This window comes from Coregonus clupeaformis, chromosome 2 (genome assembly GCF_020615455.1).
Source record: "Coregonus clupeaformis isolate EN_2021a chromosome 2, ASM2061545v1, whole genome shotgun sequence".
Taxonomy (NCBI): domain Eukaryota; kingdom Metazoa; phylum Chordata; class Actinopteri; order Salmoniformes; family Salmonidae; genus Coregonus; species Coregonus clupeaformis.
In genome coordinates, this window is record NC_059193.1 from 23,533,077 (window position 1) to 23,556,315 (window position 23,239).

The 23,239-nt window shown below is 44.7% G+C and overlaps 3 protein-coding genes across 6 annotated transcripts; all 3 read left to right on the plus strand.

The window, feature by feature from the left end:
• The first annotated feature begins 4,579 nt into the window (after window positions 1-4,579).
• Window positions 4,580-8,138, plus strand: LOC121579864 (zinc finger protein 8-like). Of its 2 annotated transcripts, none has more exons than XM_041894812.1 (3): window positions 4,580-4,787; window positions 5,042-5,580; window positions 7,215-8,138. In XM_041894812.1, exons 2-3 carry the CDS (start codon window positions 5,259-5,261, stop codon window positions 7,979-7,981), a joined length of 1,089 nt encoding a protein of 362 aa, XP_041750746.1. In that variant the 5' UTR covers window positions 4,580-4,787; window positions 5,042-5,258; the 3' UTR covers window positions 7,982-8,138. The 2 variants fall into 2 exon arrangements, with proteins under 2 accessions (XP_041750746.1, XP_041750745.1); XM_041894811.1 differs by having other exon boundaries at window positions 5,059-5,580.
• A 262-nt stretch (window positions 8,139-8,400) lies between these two features.
• LOC121579860 (zinc finger protein 629) lies at window positions 8,401-12,786 on the plus strand. Of its 2 annotated transcripts, none has more exons than XM_041894803.2 (3): window positions 8,401-8,990; window positions 11,207-11,719; window positions 11,796-12,786. In XM_041894803.2, exons 2-3 carry the CDS (start codon window positions 11,398-11,400, stop codon window positions 12,665-12,667), a joined length of 1,194 nt encoding a protein of 397 aa, XP_041750737.1. In that variant the 5' UTR covers window positions 8,401-8,990; window positions 11,207-11,397; the 3' UTR covers window positions 12,668-12,786. The 2 variants fall into 2 exon arrangements, with proteins under 2 accessions (XP_041750737.1, XP_041750738.1); XM_041894804.2 differs by having other exon boundaries at window positions 11,275-11,719.
• A 580-nt stretch (window positions 12,787-13,366) lies between these two features.
• Window positions 13,367-18,486, plus strand: LOC121579861 (replication initiator 1-like). 2 transcript variants are annotated; one of them, XM_041894806.2, is made up of 3 exons: window positions 13,367-13,682; window positions 13,941-14,481; window positions 17,500-18,486. In XM_041894806.2, the coding sequence occupies exons 2-3, from the start codon at window positions 14,160-14,162 to the stop codon at window positions 18,351-18,353; spliced, it is 1,176 nt and encodes a 391-aa protein (XP_041750740.1). In that variant the 5' UTR covers window positions 13,367-13,682; window positions 13,941-14,159; the 3' UTR covers window positions 18,354-18,486. The 2 variants fall into 2 exon arrangements, with proteins under 2 accessions (XP_041750740.1, XP_041750739.1); XM_041894805.2 differs by having other exon boundaries at window positions 13,958-14,481.
• The last annotated feature ends 4,753 nt before the right edge of the window (window positions 18,487-23,239 follow it).

The window sequence follows — 23,239 nt, forward strand, 5'->3', positions numbered from 1 at the left end:
TCTTACTTTATTAGTTATCAAATATTTATGTGGATTATGTGAAATGGGAACAACTGGAAACTCGAAAATTACGAGGTGAAGAAATCATGACGTCTGTGATCTTCATGTCGGAAAAGTCAGGAGTTCTAGAAAGAGGACGGAGTTGGAATTCCGAGTTAGATGACGGTTGAAATCGGAGCTCGTTTTTTTCCCGAGTTGATGTGAACGCACTGAAGTCGGAGATTTCCGAGTTCCCAGTTGTTTTGAACGCGGCAAACGATGCCAAACACATTTTTTTATATGTATTTATTTGTATTTATTTAAATCGTTAAAAAAATATATCTGACTTTTTAAAATGTATTAAACAGTAACATGTAAAACACAAACAGAACAGCCAGAGGGATTACACAAATAAATTAGGAAGAGAGAAATAATAATAATAATAATAATAATAATAATAATAATAATAATAATAATAATAATACAAATCCACATTATATCAAATCAGATACAGACATGTAACGAATATTTTTTTTTAAATGTTATTTTGTATACGTTTTAATGATTCTAAATAGTTTTCCAAATCTTCTTTTTTTATATATATATAAAAATGGGCTTTTTCTTCAAAAATATTTATTTGTGTATGAAACATTTTCCTAATAAAATAAAGAGATTTATGACATATTGACGTTCAATTGTGTTATCAGTGTAGTAACATATTTCAATGGTTGTATGCATTTTGTTGCCAAGATATAGTTATATATCAGTCCACAACACCTCACTATGTAAACAATTACAAAATAAGTGTTCAATAGATTCAGTTTCACTAGTAACATCAGGTATATATTTAGAAATCAGGCTATTACACGGGTAGAATCTATGGCTTCGAAGTAAACTGATTAGCGATTTTTACGCAAGCCTCGGAGTTCCGGTATCAAACGTGACATCACTAATGTACTGTATCTACCTGTCTCTTTTACCTCTGTTTACAGTTCTAGGAAAGTTAGCAAGGATGTTTGTAACTAGTTGATTTGTTGACGCACAACAAAAAACAACGTTTGGAAAGTGGTAAGCATATTTGTATTTGAGTGAAATAGTCAGAAAGCTGCTACGCAACCCTGTTATTATCTGTAGCTTAGCTAGCTAGGTGCTTTTAGCAACGCGGGTGTATTTACACTTTAGCGTTGCTTTCTATTGTATTGGTTTGCACAAAAACTGTCCGTGGGAGCCAGGATTTAAGTACCATTCCATTTCAATTTACTGTGCAGGGCAGGATGGTTAGTCATTATTGCGGGGGAATTTGAGACATATCTAAAGGATCGTATTATTAAATAGACTTCCCAAACGTGGGTGAAACTCAGCTTCACCTTCTTCTTCTTCTTCTTCTTCTTCTTCTTCATCATCTTCTTCTTCAGTGGGGTGGTTGGCATCCAACGTTATGGTGCATTACCGCCACCTACTGTACTGGAGTGTGGGCCAGAGACGGGGAGAAACTAAATCCTACCTTCCAACCCCGTTTCTCTTAAAAAATATAATAAAATATTTTAGATTATATCTAATTACGTTCTACTCAATATACTCTTTAAAGTAATTTCCTGTATCCCCTTCTCCCTCATACTAGATATCATCCTCTCTCTTTCCCTCTGATACTGCCCACACTGTAGCAATACATCCTCCACGGTCTCTATTTCCTGACAATAATCACACTTTCCTGATGGTTGCTTTCCTATCACATGTAATGTCTTATTCAACTGGCTGTGTCCCACCCTTAATCTTGTAAAAATAGCCTCCTCTCTTCTGTCCCTTCCTGCCGTCCTCCCTCCCCGACTTTCCTCTGTACTTGAAATAAAAGCCTTCCCTTATTATCTCTATTCCACTGCTCCTGCCATCTCTGCACCATCACTGTATATATCAGTCTTTTTGACCCTGCCTTGCTCATTGAAACTTCAACATCAACATCCCCACTACTAAGTGCTTGTTTAGCCTGTTCATCTACTGCCTCGTTCCCCTCCACCCCCACATGGGCTGGGACCCAAGTAAATCTTATCTGAATACCCATCTGTTTAATCCTGCCATGGGTTTGTAGCTCCTCATAAAGCAGGTCTTGTCAGCTACGTGAGCTAAAGGACTGGAGACTCATTAACACTGCACATGAATCAGAGCAAATAACTACTCTGTCTTGTTTGACTTCCTCCACCCACTGCAGGGCCAACAGTATGGCCATCAGCTCCGCCGTATATACAGCCAGATGATCTGTAATACATTTCCTGACTTCCACCCCACATTCCTGCACTACAAATGCTGACCCAGTACGTCCTGTCCTTGGATCCTTTTGAACCATCTGTGTAAATGGCCACAAAATCATGATACACAGTTTCCAGAAGTCTCTTAAAGAAATCAGCTGGATCAACACCCTCCCTATCTTTCTGTAGTCTCTCCAACACTTCTTGATCAACTACTGGAGGCGGGAGTAGCCATGGTGGATTTACAGGAATAACTACAGTTGGACTAAACTCCCTTCCATACAGTCCCATCTCCTTCGCCTGGGTATTACTCACCCACCCAAAGCTTGTGTTCTGTCTTCGCTCATGTTCCCAGCATGCCTGTAAAATCCCTTTCGCAAGATGAGACACCCCATGTCCTTGTAGGTTGACCCAATAATTAATTGCCAGCTGCTGCCTCCTAATCTGCAATGGCATATCCCCCATCTCCACCTGTAATGCAGCCACTGGGGACGTCTGAAATGCCCCACTACATATTCGGAGTCCTTGCCCCTGTATGACATTAGCCTTTCCAGTGAGGTCCGGGCTGCCGAACCATATGCTATACTTCCATAGTCTATTACAGATCGGATCAATGCAACATACATGGTCTTCAATGAGGAATGCCCAGTCCCCCACTCCTTCCCCGTCAGACAGCGCATCACATTTAGCACCAAGTTTCTCCCATATAACCTCAAGCATACCTCATCTCCCACCTTCCTCCTAGTAAAGAACACTGTTTGAGTTTTCTCTACAGAGAACCTGAATCCCCACATTAATGCCCACCGCTCTACCTCATAAATTGCTTCCTGTACCTTCCTGACTACGTATGGCACATTTCTTCCCCTCTTCCATAAGGCCCCATCATCTGCAAATAATGACCTCCCTATACCCGGCTGTACCTGAGAGTTAACATCATTGATCATGATTGAGAACAACAGAGGACTAATCACGCTCCCCTGTGGTGTACCGTTATCCACCAAGTAGCTGCCTGAAAAAGACTTCCCCACCCTCACCTGGATAGACCTTCCAAACAGGAAATCCTTTATCCAGTTGTACGTTCTTCCTCCTACCCCCATAATATCAAGCTTGATTAACAACCCCTCCTTCCACATCATATCATACGCCTTCTCCACATCAAAAAAGACAGCTACAACAGTCTCCTTGTTCACCTGAGCCTTCCTGACCTCTGCTTCTTAGCACTGGATCCATAGTTCCCCTACCCTTCCTGAACCGACTCTGATGTGGTGATACTAGCCCTCTGCTCTCCAGGAAGTCTCTGTTTAACCTTACCTCATGTCAAAATAAAATGCCTCCACAAGTTATTCATTTTTTGTCCACATATGTCGCACGTGCAGGACTTTTATTTTGACATGAGGTAAGCAGGGAGGGAGTGGGTCTACAACAGACCCACGTTTGGAAAGTCTGTTTATCACTGCAAGGACTGTGGGAACAGATTCTATTCTAGAGCGGACCTGAAAAGACATGAACAAATCCAGTGCAAGGTAGACCTTTGAGATGGAGCAGGTTAATTTGGAGAATTAGAGGGGGGAAATAATTGCCCACGTGTGCTATGTTCAATGTATTGTTGCTGATGCATTTAATGTTGAAAGGAATAAAACACATTATGAATAAATTATTCTCATCATTTCTTACTAAATTATTGGTCACACAGTGTTAACTGTTACATACACAAACAAATATCTTAAGTAAAAGAGTAGTAAGTAAGTGGCCTTGTCCGAATGAAAATGGCCCATAGAGTAACATAACTTACTCTGGAAATAAATACATGTGACAGAGATTCCAACGTTGAAGAAAAATATTTACGAGTTCTGCGCAGTCGCATTTGCAGTATGATCACCTTGATGTCACAGACCAGAGGGACGGGACCCAACCTCTCCAGTCTAGCCAAAGACAGAAGGGGTAACCCAGACAAGTCACAGGGTCTATAAAGCTGAAGCATCCGTTTGGAACGTTTTTTCACCACCAAATATGGTAGTCAGAGGAAGTCCAGTTGCGGGTAGTGGGAGATGATGGAACTAGGTGAAACTGGGCCGACTTTCTGCTAATTTTCTCATCAATGAAACATCTGATCTCAATACATTCTTATTTTCCCAAAATTATAATCTGTTACGAACACAGTGCACTAGGTTATATATACTTGACGCTTTGCCAACGTTTGAAAATATTGCGGTTGTTTAGGAGTGCAAGGTCGAATTGAGTTTGTGCACACGCGCACTTCACAGAGGAGGGGTTACCTAACGGAAATATGCAAATAATGCTACAACGTGCCAATAGGATCTCGCTAGCTCGTGCTTGGCTTTGCCCACTCCTTGCTTGTTCTGCCCACTATGCTTAATTTGCTCCCACTGTAAACGACACAGATGAACCATCTTGGTCTAGCCGTCTATCTAGTAACTGTTATCTTATTACAATAGCTAGCTAGCTAGCTGTCTTTGATACGTATGTGTATAGTTCTAGGAGAGATAGGATATTTGTAACTAGTTGATATGTTGACGAACAACAAAAAACAACGTTTGGGAAGTGGTAAGAATATTTTGTGAAATGGACAGAGCTGCTACTAACCTGTGTTATTATCTGTAGCAAAAGCTAGCTAGCTAACTAGGAAGCTTGATAAATGCGTTTTTTTGGAACACCTAACCACAAGTAAAAAGTGGTGCAAGGGTTTATGAATTTGTTAGTTACGAGCATGTTGCTGGGCTAAATCACTGGTAGGATGGATGCCTAATACTGACATGATATTTGAGGCACATTCAGACCACATTTGGTGTATTTGACAGCTTGCCGCTGTTTCCAGGAGGAAGATCCCTGACTCTGGGCACTGGTGTGATCTGGAGGAGGTTAAATCAGTCTTTCCATTATAGTGAACCAAACTGGGAAACAAGGGGGGCAGATCATCCATAGAAGACTGGCTGTAAACTCTGGGACTGGTACCAATAAGGGAAGGGGGGGGGGGGTTGATTTTCCAGTGTTGTTCCAGTTGATGTTGTTGCAGCTATGTCAGAAGCCATCCTCACCTTCCAGTACCAACTCAATGGAGTCATGGAAACGGTCCTCAAAACTGCCCTGCATGAGATCACTCGGCTGGTGAATGACAACTTCCTGGAGGGAGTGACACAGCGCAAGCAGGAAGTGGACGTCTTAAAGGAGAGGCTGCAGCAGTGTGAGCAGAGATGGAGGGACAGAGAGGAGGAGAGGAAGAAGAGGGAAGATGAAGAGAAAGAGCAGAGAAAGAAGAGGGAAGAGAGAGAGCAGAGGGGGATGTGTAGGAGATGTGGTTGTGCTGGAGACACTGAGGAGAGAGAAGAGGCTCTGTTAGGTGAGTGAGGAGAGATGCACTTCTCAAAAAAATAAAGGGAACACTTAAACAACACATCCTAGATCTGAATGAATGAAATAATCTTATTAAATACTTTTTTCTTTACATAGTTGAATGTGCTGACAACAAAATCACACAAAAATTATCAATGGAAATCAAATTTATCAACCCATGGAGGTCTGGATTTGGAGTCACCCTCAAAATTAAATTGGAAAACCACACTACAGGCTGATCCAACTTTGATGTAATGTCCTTAAAACAAGTCAAAATTAGGCTCAGTAATGTATGTGGCCTCCACTTGCCTGTATGACCTCCCTACAACGCCTGGGCATGCTCCTGATGAGGTGGCGGATGGTCTCCTGAGGGATCTCCTCCCAGACCTGGACTAAAGCGAGACATGATGTCCCAGATGTGCTCAATTGGATTCAGGTCTGGGGAACGGGCGGGCCAGTCCATAGCATCAATGCCTTCCTCTTGCAGGAACTGCTGACACACTCCAGCCACATGAGGTCTAGCATTGTCTTGCATTAGGAGGAACCCAGGGCCAACCGCACCAGCATATGGTCTCACAAGGGGTCTGAGGATCTCATCTCGGTACCTAATGGCAGTCAGGCTACCTCTGGCGAGCACATGGAGGGCTGTGCGGCCCCCCAAAGAAATGCCACCCCACACCATGACTGACCCACCGCCAAACCGGTCATGCTGGAGGATGTTGCAGGCAGCAGAACGTTGTCCACAGCGTCTCCAGACTCTGTCACGTCTGTCACATGTGCTCAGTGTGAACCTGCTTTCATCTGTGAAGAGCACAGGGCGCCAGTGGCGAATTTGCCAATCTTGGTGTTCTCTGGCAAATGCCAAACGTCCTGCACGGTGTGGGGCTGTAAGCACAACCCCCACCTGTGGACGTCGGGCCCTCATACCACCCTCATGGAGTCTGTTTCTGACCGTTTGAGCAGACACATGCACATTTGTGGCCTGCTGGAGGTCATTTTGCAGGGCTCTGGCAGTGCTCCTCCTGCTCCTCCTTGCACAAAGGCGGAGGTAGCAGTCCTGCTGCTGGGTTGTTGCCCTCCTACGGCCTCCTCCACGTCTCCTGATGTACTGGCCTGTCTCCTGGTAGCGCCTCCATGCTCTGGACACTACGCTGACAGACACAGCAAATCTTCTTGCCACAGCTCGCATTGATGTGCCATCCTGGATGAGCTGCACTACCTGAGCCACTTGTGTGGGTTGTAGACTCCGTCTCATGCTACCACTAGAGTGAAAGCACCGCCAGCATTCAAAAGTGACCAAAACATCAACCAGGAAGCATAGGAACTGAGAAGTGGTCTGTGGTCACCACCTGAAGAACCACTTCTTTATTGGGGGTGTCTTGCTAATTGCCTATAATTTCCACCTGTTGTCTATTCCATTTGCACAACAACATGTGAAATGTATTGTCAATCAGTGTTGCTTCCTAAGTGGACAGTTTGATTTCACAGAAGTGTGATTGACTTGGAGTTACATTGTGTTGTTTAAGTGTTCCCTTTATTTTTTTGAGCAGTGTGTATATATATATATATATATATATATATATACACACACACATACACACTTGATATAGGATCTATAACTTTGATCTGTTCCATCCTCAGGAGAAGAGGAAGGTTGTGTTATCAAACAGGAGATGTTCCAGCCAGGTGGACCCAGTGCTTTCCCAGAGAGAGATGGTCAACAGGAAACGGCCACACCCAGCTCTTCCTGTGTATACGAAAGGATGGAAGAGAGGAAGGCCCATGTGGTTCATATCAAAGAGGAGCCCGATGAATTGGGGGACTTGGTTACCCAGATTATCACATCCACAGATTCCCCCATAATCAGCCTGAGTCGTCTGCAGAGATTGAGCTCACATCCTGGGGTATGGACCAGGGAGCCTCTTTCTCCAGCACCAGCGGCCAGGGAGTCTCCACCTCCAGCCCCATGGACCAGGAAGGAGCAGCACCTACTCCCAAGGTCAGTGATACCCACCCAGGGGACAGAGCATGCTGTGGGGGCCCTCGAGACCAGCGCCTACGGCCTGAGGATCAACACAACGGCACAGCTGAGGGTCAAACCCTACAGCTGCCAACACTGTGGGAAGAGCTTCCCTCAGCTCCGAAACCTGAAAGACCACCAGAAGTACCACCACACAGGGAAGAAAGCCTTCACCTGCTCCCAGTGTGGTAAGGGTTTTGTGTACATGTCCCACTTCAGGGTACACATGCAGTGCCACACAGGGGAGAGGCCGTTCAGCTGCTCTCAGTGTGGGAAGAGCTTCAACCTTCAGAGTGGCTTGATGAAACACAGGGTCCTTCACACTTTAGAGAGAGACCTTACCACTGCACGTACTGTGGGAACATATTCAATTCTAGAGCAGACCTGAAAAGACATGAACAGATTCATGCAGCAAGGTAGACCTTTGAGATGAAGCAGGTTGATTTAGAAAAACAGAGGGGGGAAATAACTGCCAACGTGTACTATGTTCAACGTATCAATAGTTGCTGATGCATTTCATATTGAGAGGAATAAAACTCTTCATGAAGAAATTATTCTCATCCTTTCTTAATAAATGATTGGTCACACTGTTATTTATTTGTTACATACACACACATATATCTTAAAAGTAAAAGAGTAATAAGCAAGTAGCCTTGTCTGAGTCCGAACGGCCCATAGAGTAACTTACTCTGGCAAATAAATACATTTGGAACTGTACTTTAGACAGAGATTCTAAGATTTAAAAAAAATATGTACCAGATCTGCGCAGTCGCATTGGCAGTATGGTCACCTCGATGTCACAGATCGGGGGGCGGGACCCAACCAGTCTAGTTAGTTAGCTATTAGTTTAGTTATTATGGATAATCTGTGCTATAACATACAGTAGTGATGGGGAAACGAAGCTTCATGAAGCATTTAGCATTTCCAGTCGATTGTGTGGAAAATAGGTTAATTACGCGAGGCTTTGATCAACAGGTTGTACACTAGTGGCACCTCCTGGTCAAAATAATTTAGAACAGCCAAATTATTATAGTTTACTTCGCACACGCCGCAGCGCGTGCTCAGGGTAGCCACAGATAACATATTTGGGGTGGCTTTTTTGGCTTTTAACGAAACCTATGGATCAGGTGGTTGTTCGACAAAACGAAGCTTCAGACGCCATTGATCACGTGCTTCTGACAAAGCAATACAGTACAAGCGTCAGCACACTGCTTCGAAAAAAACTGATTAGCGATTTCTACGCATGTCTCGGAGTTCCGGTATAAATCATGACATCACTAATATACATTAGCTACCTGTCTTTTTTTACCCATGTATACAGTTCTAGGAGAGATAGCTAGGATGTTTGTAACTAGTTGATTTGTTGACGCACAACAAAAAACAACGTTCGGAAAGTGGTAAGCATATTTTTATTTGAGTCAAAAGGTCAGAATGCTGCTACACAACCCCGTGTTATTGTCAGTAGCATAACTAGCTAGGTGCTTTTAGCAACGCGGGTGTATTTACACATTTAGCGTTGCTTTCTACAGTATTGTATTGGGTTGCACAAAAACAGTCCGTGGGAAGCCAGGAGTTAAATATAATTCAATTTCAACGTACTTTGCAGGTGGGTAGGATGGTTAGTAATTATGACGGGGGAATTTGACACATATCTAAAGGATCGTGTTATTAAATAGACTTCCCAAACGTGGGTCTTCCTCTCTGCTTAACCTTACCTCATGTCAAAATAAAATTCCAGCACAAGGTATTCATTTTTTGTCCACATATGTCGCACCTGCAGGACTTTTATTTTGACATGAGGTAAGCAGGGAGGGAGTGGGTCTACAACAGACCCACGTTTGGAAAGTCTGTTTAATAGTATGATCCTTTTAGAGCTTTTGTCTCAACACGCACTGCCAAAACCACCTAACGTTACTAGCTAGCAAACTTGAGAAATGCATTATTTGGTATACCTAACCACAGCCAAAAGTGGTGTACAGTGCATTCTGAAAGTATTCAGACCCCTTGACTTTTTCCACATTTATTACATTACAGCCTTATTGTATTAAAAATAAAAAAAACAAATATCACATTTACATAAGTATTCAGACCCTTTACTCATTACTTTGTTGAAGCACCTTTGGCAGCAATTACAGCCTCGAGTCTTCTTGGGTATGACGCAACAAGCTTGGCACACCTGTATTTGGGATGTTTCTTAAATTATTCTCTCCAGATCCTCTCAAGATCTGTCAGGTTGGATGGGGAGCATCGCCACACAGCTATTTTCAGGTCTCCAGAGATGTTTGATCGGGTTCAATTCCGGGTTCAAGTCCGGGCTCTGGCTGGGCCACTCAAGGACATTCAGCGACTTGTCCCGAAGCCACTCCTGCGTTGTCTTGGCTGTGTGCTTAGAGTCGTTGTCCTGTTGGAAGGTGAACCTTCACCCCCAGTCAGGTCCTGAGCGCTCTGGAGCAGGTTTTCATCAAGGATCTCTGTACTTTGCTCCGTTCATCTTTCCCTCGATCCTGACTAGTCTCCCAGTCCCTGCTGTTGAAAAACATCCCCACAGCATGATGCTGCCACCACCATGCTTCACCGTAGGGAGGGTGCCAGGTTTCCTCCAGACGTGACGCTTTGCATTCAGGCCAAAGAGTTCAATCTTTGTTTCATCAGACCAGAGAATCTTGTTTCTAATGGTCTGAGAGTCCTTTAGGTGCCTTTTGGCAAACTCCAAGCAGACTGTCATGTGCCTTTTACTGAGGAGTGGCTTCCGTCTGGCCACTCTACCATAAAGGCCTAATTGGTGGAGTGCTGCAAAGATGGTTGTCCTTCTGGAAGGTTATCCCATCTCCACAGAGTAACTCTGGAGCTCTGTCAGAGTAACCATCGGGTTCTTGGTCACCTCCCTGACCAAGGCCCTTCTCCCCCGATTGCTCAGTTTGGCTGGGAGGCAAGCTCGAGGAAGAGTCTTGGTGGTTCTAAACTTCTTCCATTTAAGAATGATGGAGGCCACTGTGTTCTTGAGGACCTTCAATGCTGCAGACATTTTTTGGTACCCTTCCCCAGATTTGTGCCTCGACACAATCCTGTCTCGGAGCTCTACGGACAATTCCTTCGACCTCATGGCTTGGTTTTCGCTCTGACATGCACTGTCAACTGTGGGACCTTTATATAGACAGGTGTGTGCCTTTCCAAATCATGTCCAATCAATTGAATTTACAACAGGTGGACTCCAATCAAGTTCTCAAGGATGATCAATGGAAACAGGATACACCTGAGCTCAATTTCAAGTCTCATAGCAAAGGGTCTGAATACTTATGTAAATAAGGTATTTCTGTTTTTTATTTGTAATACATTTGCAAACATTTCAAAAACCTGTTTTCGCCTTATCATTATGGGGTATTGTGTGTAGATTGATGTGGAATTTATTTGATCAATTTTAGAATAAGGCTGTAATGTAACAAAATGTCAAAAAAGTCAAGGGGTCTGAATACTTTACAAATGCACTAATTTGTTCATTACGAGCATGTTTCTGGGCTAAATCATTGGTAGGTGAGCTGCCTAATACTGACAAGATATTTGAGGCACATCAAGACCACATTTGGTGTTTTTGACAACTTGCCCCTGTTTCCAGGAGGAAGATCCCTGACTCTCTGGGCACTGGTGTGATCTGGAGGCTAAATCCCAGTCTTTCCATTATAGTGAACCAAACTGGGAAACAAGTGGGGCAGCTCATCCATAGAAGACTGGCTGTGAACTCTGGGACTGGTACCGATAAGGGAAGGGGGGTTGATTTTCCAGTGTTCAGTTGATGTTGTTGCAGCTATGTCAGAAGCCATCCTCACCTTCCAGTACCAACTCAATGGAGTCATGGAAACGGTCCTCAAAACCGCCGTGCATGAGATCACTCGGCTGGTGAAGGACAGCTTCCTGGAGGAAGTGACACGGAGCAAGCAGGAAGTGGACGTCTTGAAGGAGAGGCTGCAGCAGTGTGAGCAGAGATGGAGGGACGGAGAGGAAGAGAGGAAGAGGAGGGAAGTTGAAGAGAAAGAGCAGAGAAAGAAGAGGGAAGAGAGAGAGCAGAGGGGGATGTGTAGGAGATGTGGTTGTGCTGGAGACACTGAGGAGAGAGAAGAGGCTCTGTCAGGTGAGAGGAACACACACACACACACACACACACACACAATATAGAATCTCTGACTTTTTTTTTGTTCTCTCCTCAGGAGCAGAGGAAGGTTTTGTTATCAAACAGGAGATGTTCCAGCCAGATGGACCCAGCGCGAGAGAGGGTCCACAGGAAACGGCCACACCCAGCTCTTCCTGTGTCTCTGAGAGGATGGTAGAGAGGGATGCCCATGTGGTCCATATCAAAGAGGAGCCCAATGACTGGGGGGACTTGGTAAACCAGATGGTCACATCCACAGATTCCCCCATAATGAGCCTGAGTCGTCTGCAGAGATTGAGCTCAAATCCTGGGGCATGGACCAGTGAGCCTCAGCCTCCACCTCCACTCCCAGCACCATGGGCCAGTGAGCCTCATCCTCCAGCAACATGGGCCAGAGAACCTCTACCTCCAGCACCATTGGTCAGGGAGCCTCCACCTCTACCTCCAACACCATGGACCAGGAAGGAGCAACACTTACTCCCAAGGTCAGTGATACCCACTCAGGGGACAGAGCATGCTATGAGGGCCCTCGAGACAAGCCCCAACGGCCTGAGCCTCAACACAACGGCACAGCTGAGGGTCAAACCCTACAGCTGCCCACACTGTGGGAAGAGCTTCCCTCAGCTCCGAAACCTGAAAGACCACCAGAAATACCACCACACAGGGAAGAAGGCCTTCACCTGCTCCCAGTGCGGGAAGGGCTTTGTGTACATGTGCCACCTCAGGGTACACATGCAGTGCCACACAGGGGAGAGGCCGTTCAGCTGCTCTCAGTGTGGGAAGAGCTTCAGCCTTCAGAGCGGCTTGAAGAGACACAGGGTCATTCACACTGCAGAGAGGCCTTACCACTGCACGGACTGTGGGAACAGATTCTATTCTAGATCGGACCTGAAAAGACATGAACACATCCAGTGCAAGGTAGACCTTTGAGAAGGAGCAGGTTAATTTGGAAAATCAGAGGGGGGAAATAGTACACCTGGGCAGTTATGTTCAATGTATTGTTGCTGATGCATTTCATGTTGAGAGGAATAAAACACATTATGAAGAAATTATTCTCATCATTTCTTACTAAATTATTGGTCACACACAGTGTTAACTGTTACATACACAAACAAATATCTTAAGTAAAAGAGTAGTAAGTAAGTGGCCTTGTCCGAATGAAAATGGCTCATAGAGTAACATAACTTACTCTGGAAATAAATACGTGACAGAGATTCCAACGTTGAAGAAAAATATTTACGAGTTCTGCGCAGTCCCATTCGCAGTATGATCACCTCGTTGTCACAGACCAGAGGGACGGGACCCAACCTCTCCAGTCTAGCCAAAGACAGAAGGAGTAACCCAGACACGTCACAGGGTCTATAAAGCTGAAGCATCCGTTTGGAATGTTTTTTCAGCACCAAATATGGTAGTGAGAGGAAGTTCAGTTGCGGGTAATGGGAGAGGATGGAACTAGGTGAAACTTGGCCGACTTCCTGCTAATTTTCTAATTAATGAAATATCTGATCTCAATAAATTTTTCTGTTTCCAAAACTAAAATCTGTTACAAACACAGTGCATTAGGTTTTATAGACTTGACGCTTTGCCAACATTTAAAACAATTGCGTCGTTTAGAACGAGTGCAAGGTTCAATTGAATTTGTGCACACGCGCACTTCACAGAGACGTTCCCTTACGGAAAGATACAAATAACGCTACAACATGCCAATAGGATCTCGCTAGCTCGTGATTGGCTTTGCTGCTTGTTCTGCCTACTATGCTTCATTTGCTCCCGCTGTAAACGACACAGATTAACCATCTTGTGTTAGTTATATTTTATGTCTAGCCGTCTGTCTAGTAGCTGTTAGCGTATTACAGTAGCTAGCTAGCTACAGTTCTAGGAGAGACAGGATATTTGTAACTAGCTGATTTGTTGACGAACAACAAAAAACAACGTTTGTGAAGTGGTAAGAATATTTTTTGAAATCAACAGAGCTGCTACAGTACTACCCTGCGTTATTATCTGTAGCTAAAGCTAGCTAGCTAACTAGCAAGCTTGATAAATGCATTATTTTATACACCTAACCACAAGCAAAAAGGGGTGTAAGGGTTTATTAATTTGTTCATTACGAGCATGTTTCTAGGCTAAATCATTGGTAGGTGAGCTGCCTAATACTGACAAGATATTTGAGGCACATCAAGACCACATTTTGTGTTTTTGACAGCTTGCCCCTGTTTCCAGGAGGAAGATCCCTGACTCTCTGGGCACTGGTGTGATCTGGAGGAGGCTAAATCCCAGTCTTTCCATTAATATAGTAAACCAAACTGGGAAACAAGGGGGGCAGCTCATCCATAGAAGACTGGCTGTGAACTCTGGGACTGGTACCAGTAAGGGAAGGGGGGGGGGGTTGATTTTCCAGTGATCAGTTGATGTTGTTGCGGTTATGTCAGAGGCCATCCTCACCTTCCAGTACCAGCTCAATGGAGTCATGGAAACGATCCTCAAAACCGCCGTGCATGAGATCACTCGGCTGGTGAAGGACAGCTTCCTGGAAAAAGTGACACGGAGTAATCAGGAAGTGGACGTCTTGAAGGAGAGGCTGCAGCAGTGTGAGCAGAGATGGAGGGACGGAGAGGAGGAGAGGAAGAGGAGGGAAGTTGAAGAGAAAGAGCAGAGAAAGAAGAGGGAAGAGAGAGAGCAGAGGGGGATGTGTAGGAGATGTGGTTGTGCTGGAGACACTGAGGAGAGAGAAGAGGCTCTGTCAGGTGAGTGAGGAGAGTCCATACACATACACAGTCTGATTAATCAGGATGTAATACAAAATTAATTGGTATATACAGCCTGAAACGTCCTTACAATGTTGAATCAAATTTAATTAAAACGTACTCAAATTAAAATCAAATGTTATTCATCACATGCTTCGTAAACAACAGGTGTGGACTAACAGTGTAATACTTACGAGCCCTTCCCAACAGTGCAGAGAGAAATAACATTTTGAAGTAATAAAAAAGTACCAGGTAATAATAAAAGTAGTAATAGATGCACAATGAGTAACGATAACTTGGCTATATAGAAGGGGTACCAGTACTGAGTCGATGTGCAGGGGTACGAGGTAATTGCGGTAGATATGTACATATAACTCAGAATAAATGGACAGATAGTAAACAGTAGGAGCAGCGTATATGATGAGTCAAAAAAGTCTGTGCAAATAGGGTCAATGCAGATGAATGTTGCACAGTATACCGAAACTTCGTAACTTTTTTTTTTTTAAATGTACGATTCAGCACTAGAATTTTTGCTACGTTCTGTACTTCTGTCAAATGTGTCTCGTGATTGAGAGGATCAAGTCTGTATCAGCGCAGCCCCTTTATAGCACGGAAAGCAAAGTGCCTGCTCCACTTACTCATTCATTGCTAGAGCTGTCTGGGCTGCATTCGCTCCCCAGTCCCCACTCATGCTGCACATTAGTTTGCACACTAGTTTGCACACTTGAATAATGCAACACGGCATGTAGAAATGCTGAAACTGTTCATTACTGTTCACAAAACAATGTCCATACAGGCTGGAACACTTTTAATGGTTCGTCGGAGGGCGTACCGGTTTCCGTTTGTCCTTTAGCTGCTCAAAATTTGAGACAAAATATCCACAGAAAAGTATTGTTTACCCGACTTTAAAGAGCAGGTAGTTACATGGTTTGGTTCGGCACAGAGGTAAAGTTAGTTTTATTGGTATAAAATGTTTATATTCTGAATCGGGAGGATGGAGAACAATCCACACTTTTTTATTTTTTTTATTCAAGATTTATTTTCATGGTCATGGCATGCTTGGTTCAATAGCTATTGATGAGAGAACCAAATATCCAATATAAAACTAACTTTACCTTGGTGCTGAACTGAACCATACAGTGAGGGGAAAAAGTATTTGATCCCCTGCTGATTTTGTACGTTTGCCCACTGACAAAGAAATGATCAGTCTATAATTTTAATGGTAGGTTTATTTGAACAGTGAGATACCGAACAACAACAAAAAAATCCAGAAAAACGCATGTCAAAAATGTTATAAATTGATTTGCATTTTAATGAGGGAAATAACTATTTGACCCCTCTCAATCAGAAAGATTTCTGGCTCCCAGGTGTCTTTTATACAGGTAACGAGCTGAGATTAGGAGCACACTCTTAAAGGGAGTGCTCCTAATCTCCGTTTGTTACCTGTATAAAAGACACCTGTCCACAGAAGCAATCAATCAATCAGATTCCAAACTCTCCACCATGGCCAAGACCAAAGAGCTCTCCAAGGATGTCAGGGACAAGATTGTAGACCTACACAAGGCTGGAATGGGCTACAAGACCATCGCCAAGCAGCTTGGTGAGAAGGTGACAACAGTTGGTGCGATTATTCGCAAATGGAAGAAACACAAAAGAACTGTCAATCTCCCTCGGCCTGGGGCTCCATGCAAGATCTCACCTTGTGGAGTTGCAATGATCATGAGAACGGTGAGGAATCAGCCCAGAACTACACGGGAGGATCTTGTCAATGATCTCAAGGCAGCTGGGACCATAGTCACCAAGAAATCAATTGGTAACACACTACGCCGTGAAGGACTGAAATCCTGCAGCGCCCGCAAGGTCTCCCTGCTCAAGAAAGCCCATATACAGGGCCGTCTGAAGTTTGCCAATGAACATATGAATGTTTCAGAGGTGTTGTGGTCAGATGAGACCAAAATCGAGCTCTTTGGCATCAACTCAACTCGCCGTGTTTGGAGGAGTAGGAATGCTGCCTATGACCCCAAGAACACCATCCCCACCGTCAAATATGGAGGTGGAAACATTATGCTTTGGGGGTGTTTTTCTGCTAAGGGGACAGGACAACTTCACCGCATCAAAGGGACGATGGACGGGGCCATGTACCATCAAATCTTGGGTGAGAACCTGCTTCCCTCAGCCAGGGCATTGAAAATGGGTCGTGGATGGGTATTCCAGCATGACAATGACCCAAAACACACGGCCAAGGCAACAAAGGAGTGGCTCAAGAAGAAGCACATTAAGGTCCTGCAGTGGCCTAGCCAGTCTCCAGACCTTAATCCCATAGAAAATCTGTGGAGGGAGCTGAAGGTTCGAGTTGCCAAACGTCAGCCTCGAAACCTTAATGACTTGTAGAAGATCTGCAAAGAGGAGTGGAACAAAATCCCTCCTGAGATGTGTGCAAACCTGGTGGCCAACTACAAGAAACGTCTGACCTCTGTGATTGCCAACAAGGGTTTTGCCACCAAGTACTAAGTCATGTTTTGCAGAGGGGTCAAATACTTATTTCCCTCATTAAAATGCAAATCAATTTATAACATTTTTGACATGCGTTTTTCTGTTTTTTGTTGTTGTTATTCTGTCTCTCACTGTTCAAATAAACCTACCATTAAAATTATAGACTGATCATGTCTTTGACAGTGGGCAAACATACAAAATCAGCAGGGGATCAAATACTTTTTTCCCTCACTGTATACCTAACGACCATATACCTACCGACTCTTTAAAAAGTTGAGTAAACAATACTTTACTGTGGATATTTTGTCTCAAATTTTGAGCAGCTGAAGGACAGACCACACAGACAACCGCTAGAGTTTAAATGTAGTTTTATTCACTATTCTGGCTTGTAAGGAACATTTACATAATTTTGCAGGCATTTAGTTTCAGGCTGTATATACCAATTAATTGTGTATTACAGCCTGATTAATCAGACTAACACACACCTGATATAGGATCTATAACTTTGTTCTGTTCTATCCTCAGGAGCAGAGGAAGGTTGTGTTATCAAACAGGAGATGTTCCAGCCAGATGGACCCAGCGCTCTCCCAGAGAGAGAGGGTCCACAGGAAATGGCCACACCCAGCTCTTCCTGTGTCTCTGAAAGGATGGAAGAGAAGGAGGCCCATGTGATCCATATCAAAGAAGAACCCAATGACTGGGGGGATCTGGTTACCCAGATGGTCACATCCACAGATGCCTCCATAGTGAGCCTGAGTCGTCTGCAGAGATTGAGCTCACTTGCTGGGGCTTGGACCAGTGAGCCTCAGCCTCCACCTCCACTCCCAGCACCATGGGCCAGTGAGCCTCTTCCTCCAGCACCATGGGCCAGTGAGCCTTTTCCTCCAGCACCATGGGCCAGTGAGCCTCCACTACCTCCAGCACCATGGACCAGGAAGGAGCAGCACCTACTCTCAAGGTCAGTGATACCCACCCAGGGGACAGAGCATGCTATGGGGGCCCTCGAGAGCATCAACACAACGGCACAGCTGAGGGTCAAACCCTTCAGCTGCCCACACTGTGGGAAGAGCTTCCCTCAGCTCCGAAACCTGAAAGACCACCAGAAGTACCACCACACAGGGAAGAAGGCCTTCACCTGCTCTCAGTGCGGTATGGGCTTTGTGTACATGTGCCACTTCAGGGTACACATGCAGCGCCACATGAGGGAGAGGGCATTCAGCTGCTCTCAGTGTGGGAAGAGCTTCAGCCTTCAGAGCGGCTTGGAGAAACACAGGGTCCTTCACACTGCAGAGAGGCCTTACCACTGCACGGATTGTGGGAACAGATTCTATTCTAGAGCGGACCTGAAAATACATGAACAGGTTCATGCAGCAAGGTAGTAGACCTTTGAGATGAAGCAGGTTGATTTAGAAAATTAGAGGGGGGAAATAACTGCCCACGTGTACTATGTTCAATGTATCAATAGTTGCTGATGCATTTGATGTTGAGGAATAAAACTCTATGAAGAAATTATTCTCATCCTTTCTTAAATGGTTGGTCAAACGATGTTATTAACTGCGACATACACACACAGATATCTTAAACGTAAAATAGTAATATGTAAGTAGCCTTTTCCGAACCACAACGGCCCCCATAGAGTAACAGATATCTTCCTCTGGGGAAATAAATACATTTGACAGAGATTCCCACCTCAAAGAAAAAGATGTACAAGTTCTGCGCATTCGCAGTATGATCACCTCGATGTCACAGACCATGGGCGTGTACCAACCTCTCCAGTCTAGCTATTAGCTATTAGCTTATTATAGTAGCTAGCTACCTGTCGTCTCTCAAGAAAAGTGCGCCATTGAAAGGAGTGATTACTGGGGTAACGGTAAATGTGAAAATTGACCAACTGAAGGGGAAGATTCCCGGTGTTTGTGATGCTCGTCGTTTGGTGCGATGCAGACAGGGTGGCGTGAGTGGAGAAACAGAAGAGTCGTTGTCTGGTCTTTTGAGTTTTGATGTTGAGTCTTTGCCCGACAAAGTGATGTTAGGGTATGTAAGTTATCCTGTAAGAGCTTTTGTGCCGAACACATTACGTTGCTACAGGTGTCAAGCTTATGGGCATGTGGCAGCAGTGTGTAGGAGGGAGGTTCCAAGGTGTGAGAAGTGTACAGCAGGGCATGAGACAAAGGAATGAGTAGCATTGGGGAAAGTAGTGGTATGTGTTAATTGCAGGAGTGCCCATGGGGCTGGGGATCAGAAATGTCCAGTGCGAGAGAAGCAGGTTGAGGTTTCCAGGGTTAGAGTAGTGCAGGTGCATCCTGTTTCAATTGATCATCCTTGAGATGTTTCTACAACTTGATTGGAGTCCACCTGTGGAAAATTCAATTGATTGGACATGATTTGGAAAGGCACTATCCTGTCTATATAAGGTCCCACAGTTGACAGTGCATGTCAGAGCAAAAACCAAGCCATGAGGTCGAAGGAATTATCGTTAGAGCTCCGAGATGGGATTGTGTCGAGGCACAGATCTGGGGAAGGGTACCAAAAAATGTCTGCAGCATTGAAGGTCCCCAAGAACACAGTCGCTTCCATCATTCTTAAATGGAATAAGTTTGTAATCACCAAGACTCTTCCTAGAGCTGGCCGAACTGAGCAATCGGTGGAGTAGTGCCTTGGTCAGGGAGGTGACCAAGAACCCGATGGTCACTCTGACAGAGCTCCAGAGTTGTGGAGATTGGAGAACCTTCCAGAAGGACAACCATCTCTGCAGAACTCCACCAATCAGGCCTTTATGGTAGAGTGGCCAGAAGGACGCCACTCCTCAGTAAAAGGCACATGACAGCCTGCTTGGAGTTTGCCAAAAGGACTTTCAGACCATGAGGAACAAGATTCTCTGGTCTGATGAAACCAAGATTGAACTCTTTGGCCTGAATGCCAAGCATCATGTCTGGAGGAAACCTGGCACCACTCATCACCTGGCCAATACCATCCCTACGGTGAAGCATGGTGGTGGCAGCATCATGCTGTGGGGATGTTTTTCAGCGGCAGGTACTGGGAGACTAGTCAGGATCAAGGGAAAGATGAACGGAGCAAAGTACAGAGATCCTTGATGAAAACCTGCTCCAGAGCACTCAGGACCTCAGACTGGGCCGAAGGTTCACCTTCCAACAGCCAAGACAATGCAGGAGTGGCTTCGGGACAAGTCTCTGAATGTCCTTGAGTGGCCCAGCCAGACCCGGACTTGAACCCGATCTAACATCTCTGGAGAGACCTTAAAATAGCTGTCCAGCGACGCTCCCCATCCAACCTGACAGAGCTTGAGAGGATCTGCAGAGAACAATGGGAGAAACTTCCCAAATACAGGTGTGCCAAGCTTGTAGCATCATACCCAAGAAGACTCAAGGCTGTAATCCCTGCAAAAGGTGCTTCAACAAAGTACTGAGTAAAGGGTCTGAACACTTATGTAAATGTATATTTCATTTATTTTTTATTTTTTGGCAAACATTTCTAAAAACCTGTTTTTGCTTTGTCATTATGCGTTATTGTTTGTAGATTGATGAGGAAAAAAATAGAATTTAATACATTTTAGAATAAGGCTGTAACGTAATATAATGTGAAAAAAGTGAAGGGGTCTGAATACTTTCCGAATGCACTTCAGTAACATTGGATTTTTAGCGTTTATAGCAATGGTTATCAACTGTACTGCAGGGATGGTACGTAAGTTGCAGAAAATTGAGGTTGTGGTGGCAGCTGCAGAGAGGTATTTGGGTATACGAGACTTGACGTCAGAAGAGTTACAGGGTGTGTTGAGTGGTGATGCCCAGGGTCCCTGCTCATCTGCGTGAACGTGCCTTAGGCATGCTGCAAGGAGGCATGAGGACTGCAGATGTGGCCAGGGCAATAAATTGCAATGTCCGTACTGTGAGACGCCTAAGACAGCGCTACAGGGAGACAGGACGGACAGCTGATCGTCCTCACAGTGGCAGACCACGTGTAACAACACCTGCACAGGATCGGTACATCCGAACATCACACCTGCGGGACAGGTACAGGATGGCAACAACAACTGCCTGAGTTACACCAGGAACGAACAATCCCTCCATCAGTGCTCAGACTGCCCACAATAGGCTGAGAGAGGCTGGACTGAGGGCTTGTAGGCCTGTTTTATGGTAGGTCCTCACCAGACATCACTGGCAACAACGTCGCCTATGGGCACAAACCCACCGTCGCTGGACCAGACAGGACTGGCAAAAAGTGCTCTTCACTGACGAGTCGCGGTTTTGTCTCACCAGGGGTGATGGTCGGATTCGCGTTTATTGTCGAAGGAATGAGCGTTACACCGAGGCCTGTACTCTGGAGCGGGATCGATTTGGAGGTGGAGGGTCTGTCATGGTCTGAGCTTGTTGTCATTGCAGGCAATCTCAACGCTGTGCGTTACAGGGAAGACATCCTCCTCCCTCATGTGGTACCCTTCCTGCAGGCTCATCCTGACATGACCCTCCAGATTGACAATGCCATCAGCCATACTGCTCGTTCTTTGCGTGATTTCTTGCAAAACAGGAATGTCAGTGTTCTGCCATGGCCAGCGAAGAGGCCGGAGTCATCCTCACCTTCCAGTACCAACACAATGGAGTCATGGAAACGGTCCTCAAAACAGCCGTGCATGAGATCACTTGGCTGGTGAAGGACAGCTTCCTGGAGGAAGTGACACGGAGCAAGCAGGAAGTGGACGTCTTGAAGGTGAGGCTGCAGCGGTGTGAGCAGAGGTGGAGGGGAGGAGCGGAAGAGGAGGGAAGTTGAAGAGAAGGAGTAGAGAAAGAAGAGAGAGAGCAGAGGGGGATGTGTAGGAGATGTGGTTGTGCTGGAGACACTGAGGAGAGAGAATAGGCTCTGTCAGGTGAGTGCTTTTACAACTGAATGTCCCCTCTGGGATTGATTATATCTATCTAATCTAATTACTAGGGCCGGGACCATACCAGTATCACGATACTCATTAGTATCATGGCAAGGAAACAAAACACGAAGCAGATTTGACTTCTTTAGGGAAAATAGCACGAATGTTGGAAACAAACATCATTATTTATTTTCCAAGCTATAGCACACTATTTTACATACAGCAGGTTTTTAAAGGACCAAAGAGTTCTGTCTATTTCATGTTTGCCATGGAGAGAATATTGCAATACTGGTATCGTCCCGGCCCAACTAATTACCATGGTAATACCATGTTGATGGGTTGTGTTGATACTAGTTTAGACAGAGGTAACATAGACTATACAGGTTAAAGCTGACACACACCATGAATACTATATCTGGTTCTGGCCTTTCCTCAGGAGCAGAGGAGGGTTGTGGTATCAAACAGGATGAGATTCTCCAGTCAGAGGGACTCAACGCTTTGACAGAGGCCCATGAGGTCCATGTCAAAGAGGAGGCCTATGCACAGGTAGACTGGGGGGGATGTGCTAACCCTGACGATCCCATACACCGATGTCCCCCATAGTGACCCTGACTTGTCTGCACCGTGGACCAGTAAGCCTCAGCCTCCACCTCGACTCCCAGCACCATGGACCAATGAGGAGCAGCCTTCACCCTCAGTTACCTTTCACCCTCATGTTACATCAAGAGCTGCAATGATTATTATTCTGCTGGAATTATTAGTGAGTTTGATATGAAATCATTGCACTGGGCTTGTTGTAAACAACATACTGTGTTGAGCTCCAGAAGTATTGGGACTGACATGTTTTGTTGTTTTGGCTCTGTACTCCAGCACTTTGGATTTGAAATGTGTTTCAGATTATTTTGTGCCCGATAGAAATGAATGGTAAATAATGTATTGTGTCATTTTGGAGTCACTTTTATTTTAAATAAGTATAGAATATGTTTCTAAACACTTCTACATTCATGTGGATGCTACCATGATTATGGATAATCCTGAATGAATAGAGAATAATGAGTGAGAAAGTTAGATGCACAAATATTATACCTCCCCCCAAAAAATTCTAACCTCCCCTGTTATTGTAATGGTGAGTGGTTAGCATGTGTTGGGGGTATGATATTTGTGCATCTAACATTCTCACTCATCATTATTCACGATTCATTAAGAATTATCCGTAATCATGGTAGCATCCACATGAATGTAGAAGTGTTTAGAAACATATTCAATTCTTATTTACAATACAAATGACTCCAAAATGACACTACATTTTATAAACTGGGTAGTTTGAGCCCTGAATGCTGATTGGCTGAAAGCCACGGAAATGACATAAAATGACTTGTTTACTGT

Coding starts and splice junctions, on each gene's coding strand:
- LOC121579861 (XM_041894806.2), top strand. CDS start 14,160: ATGTCAGAGGCCATCCTCACCTTCCAGTACCAGCTCAATGGAGTCATG. Junction 14,482..17,499: donor GAGAGAAGAGGCTCTGTCAG/GTGAGTGAGGAG, acceptor TTCTATCCTCAG/GAGCAGAGGAAGGTTGTGTT.
- LOC121579864 (XM_041894812.1), top strand. CDS start 5,259: ATGTCAGAAGCCATCCTCACCTTCCAGTACCAACTCAATGGAGTCATG. Junction 5,581..7,214: donor GAGAGAAGAGGCTCTGTTAG/GTGAGTGAGGAG, acceptor TTCCATCCTCAG/GAGAAGAGGAAGGTTGTGTT.
- LOC121579860 (XM_041894803.2), top strand. CDS start 11,398: ATGTCAGAAGCCATCCTCACCTTCCAGTACCAACTCAATGGAGTCATG. Junction 11,720..11,795: donor GAGAGAAGAGGCTCTGTCAG/GTGAGAGGAACA, acceptor TTCTCTCCTCAG/GAGCAGAGGAAGGTTTTGTT.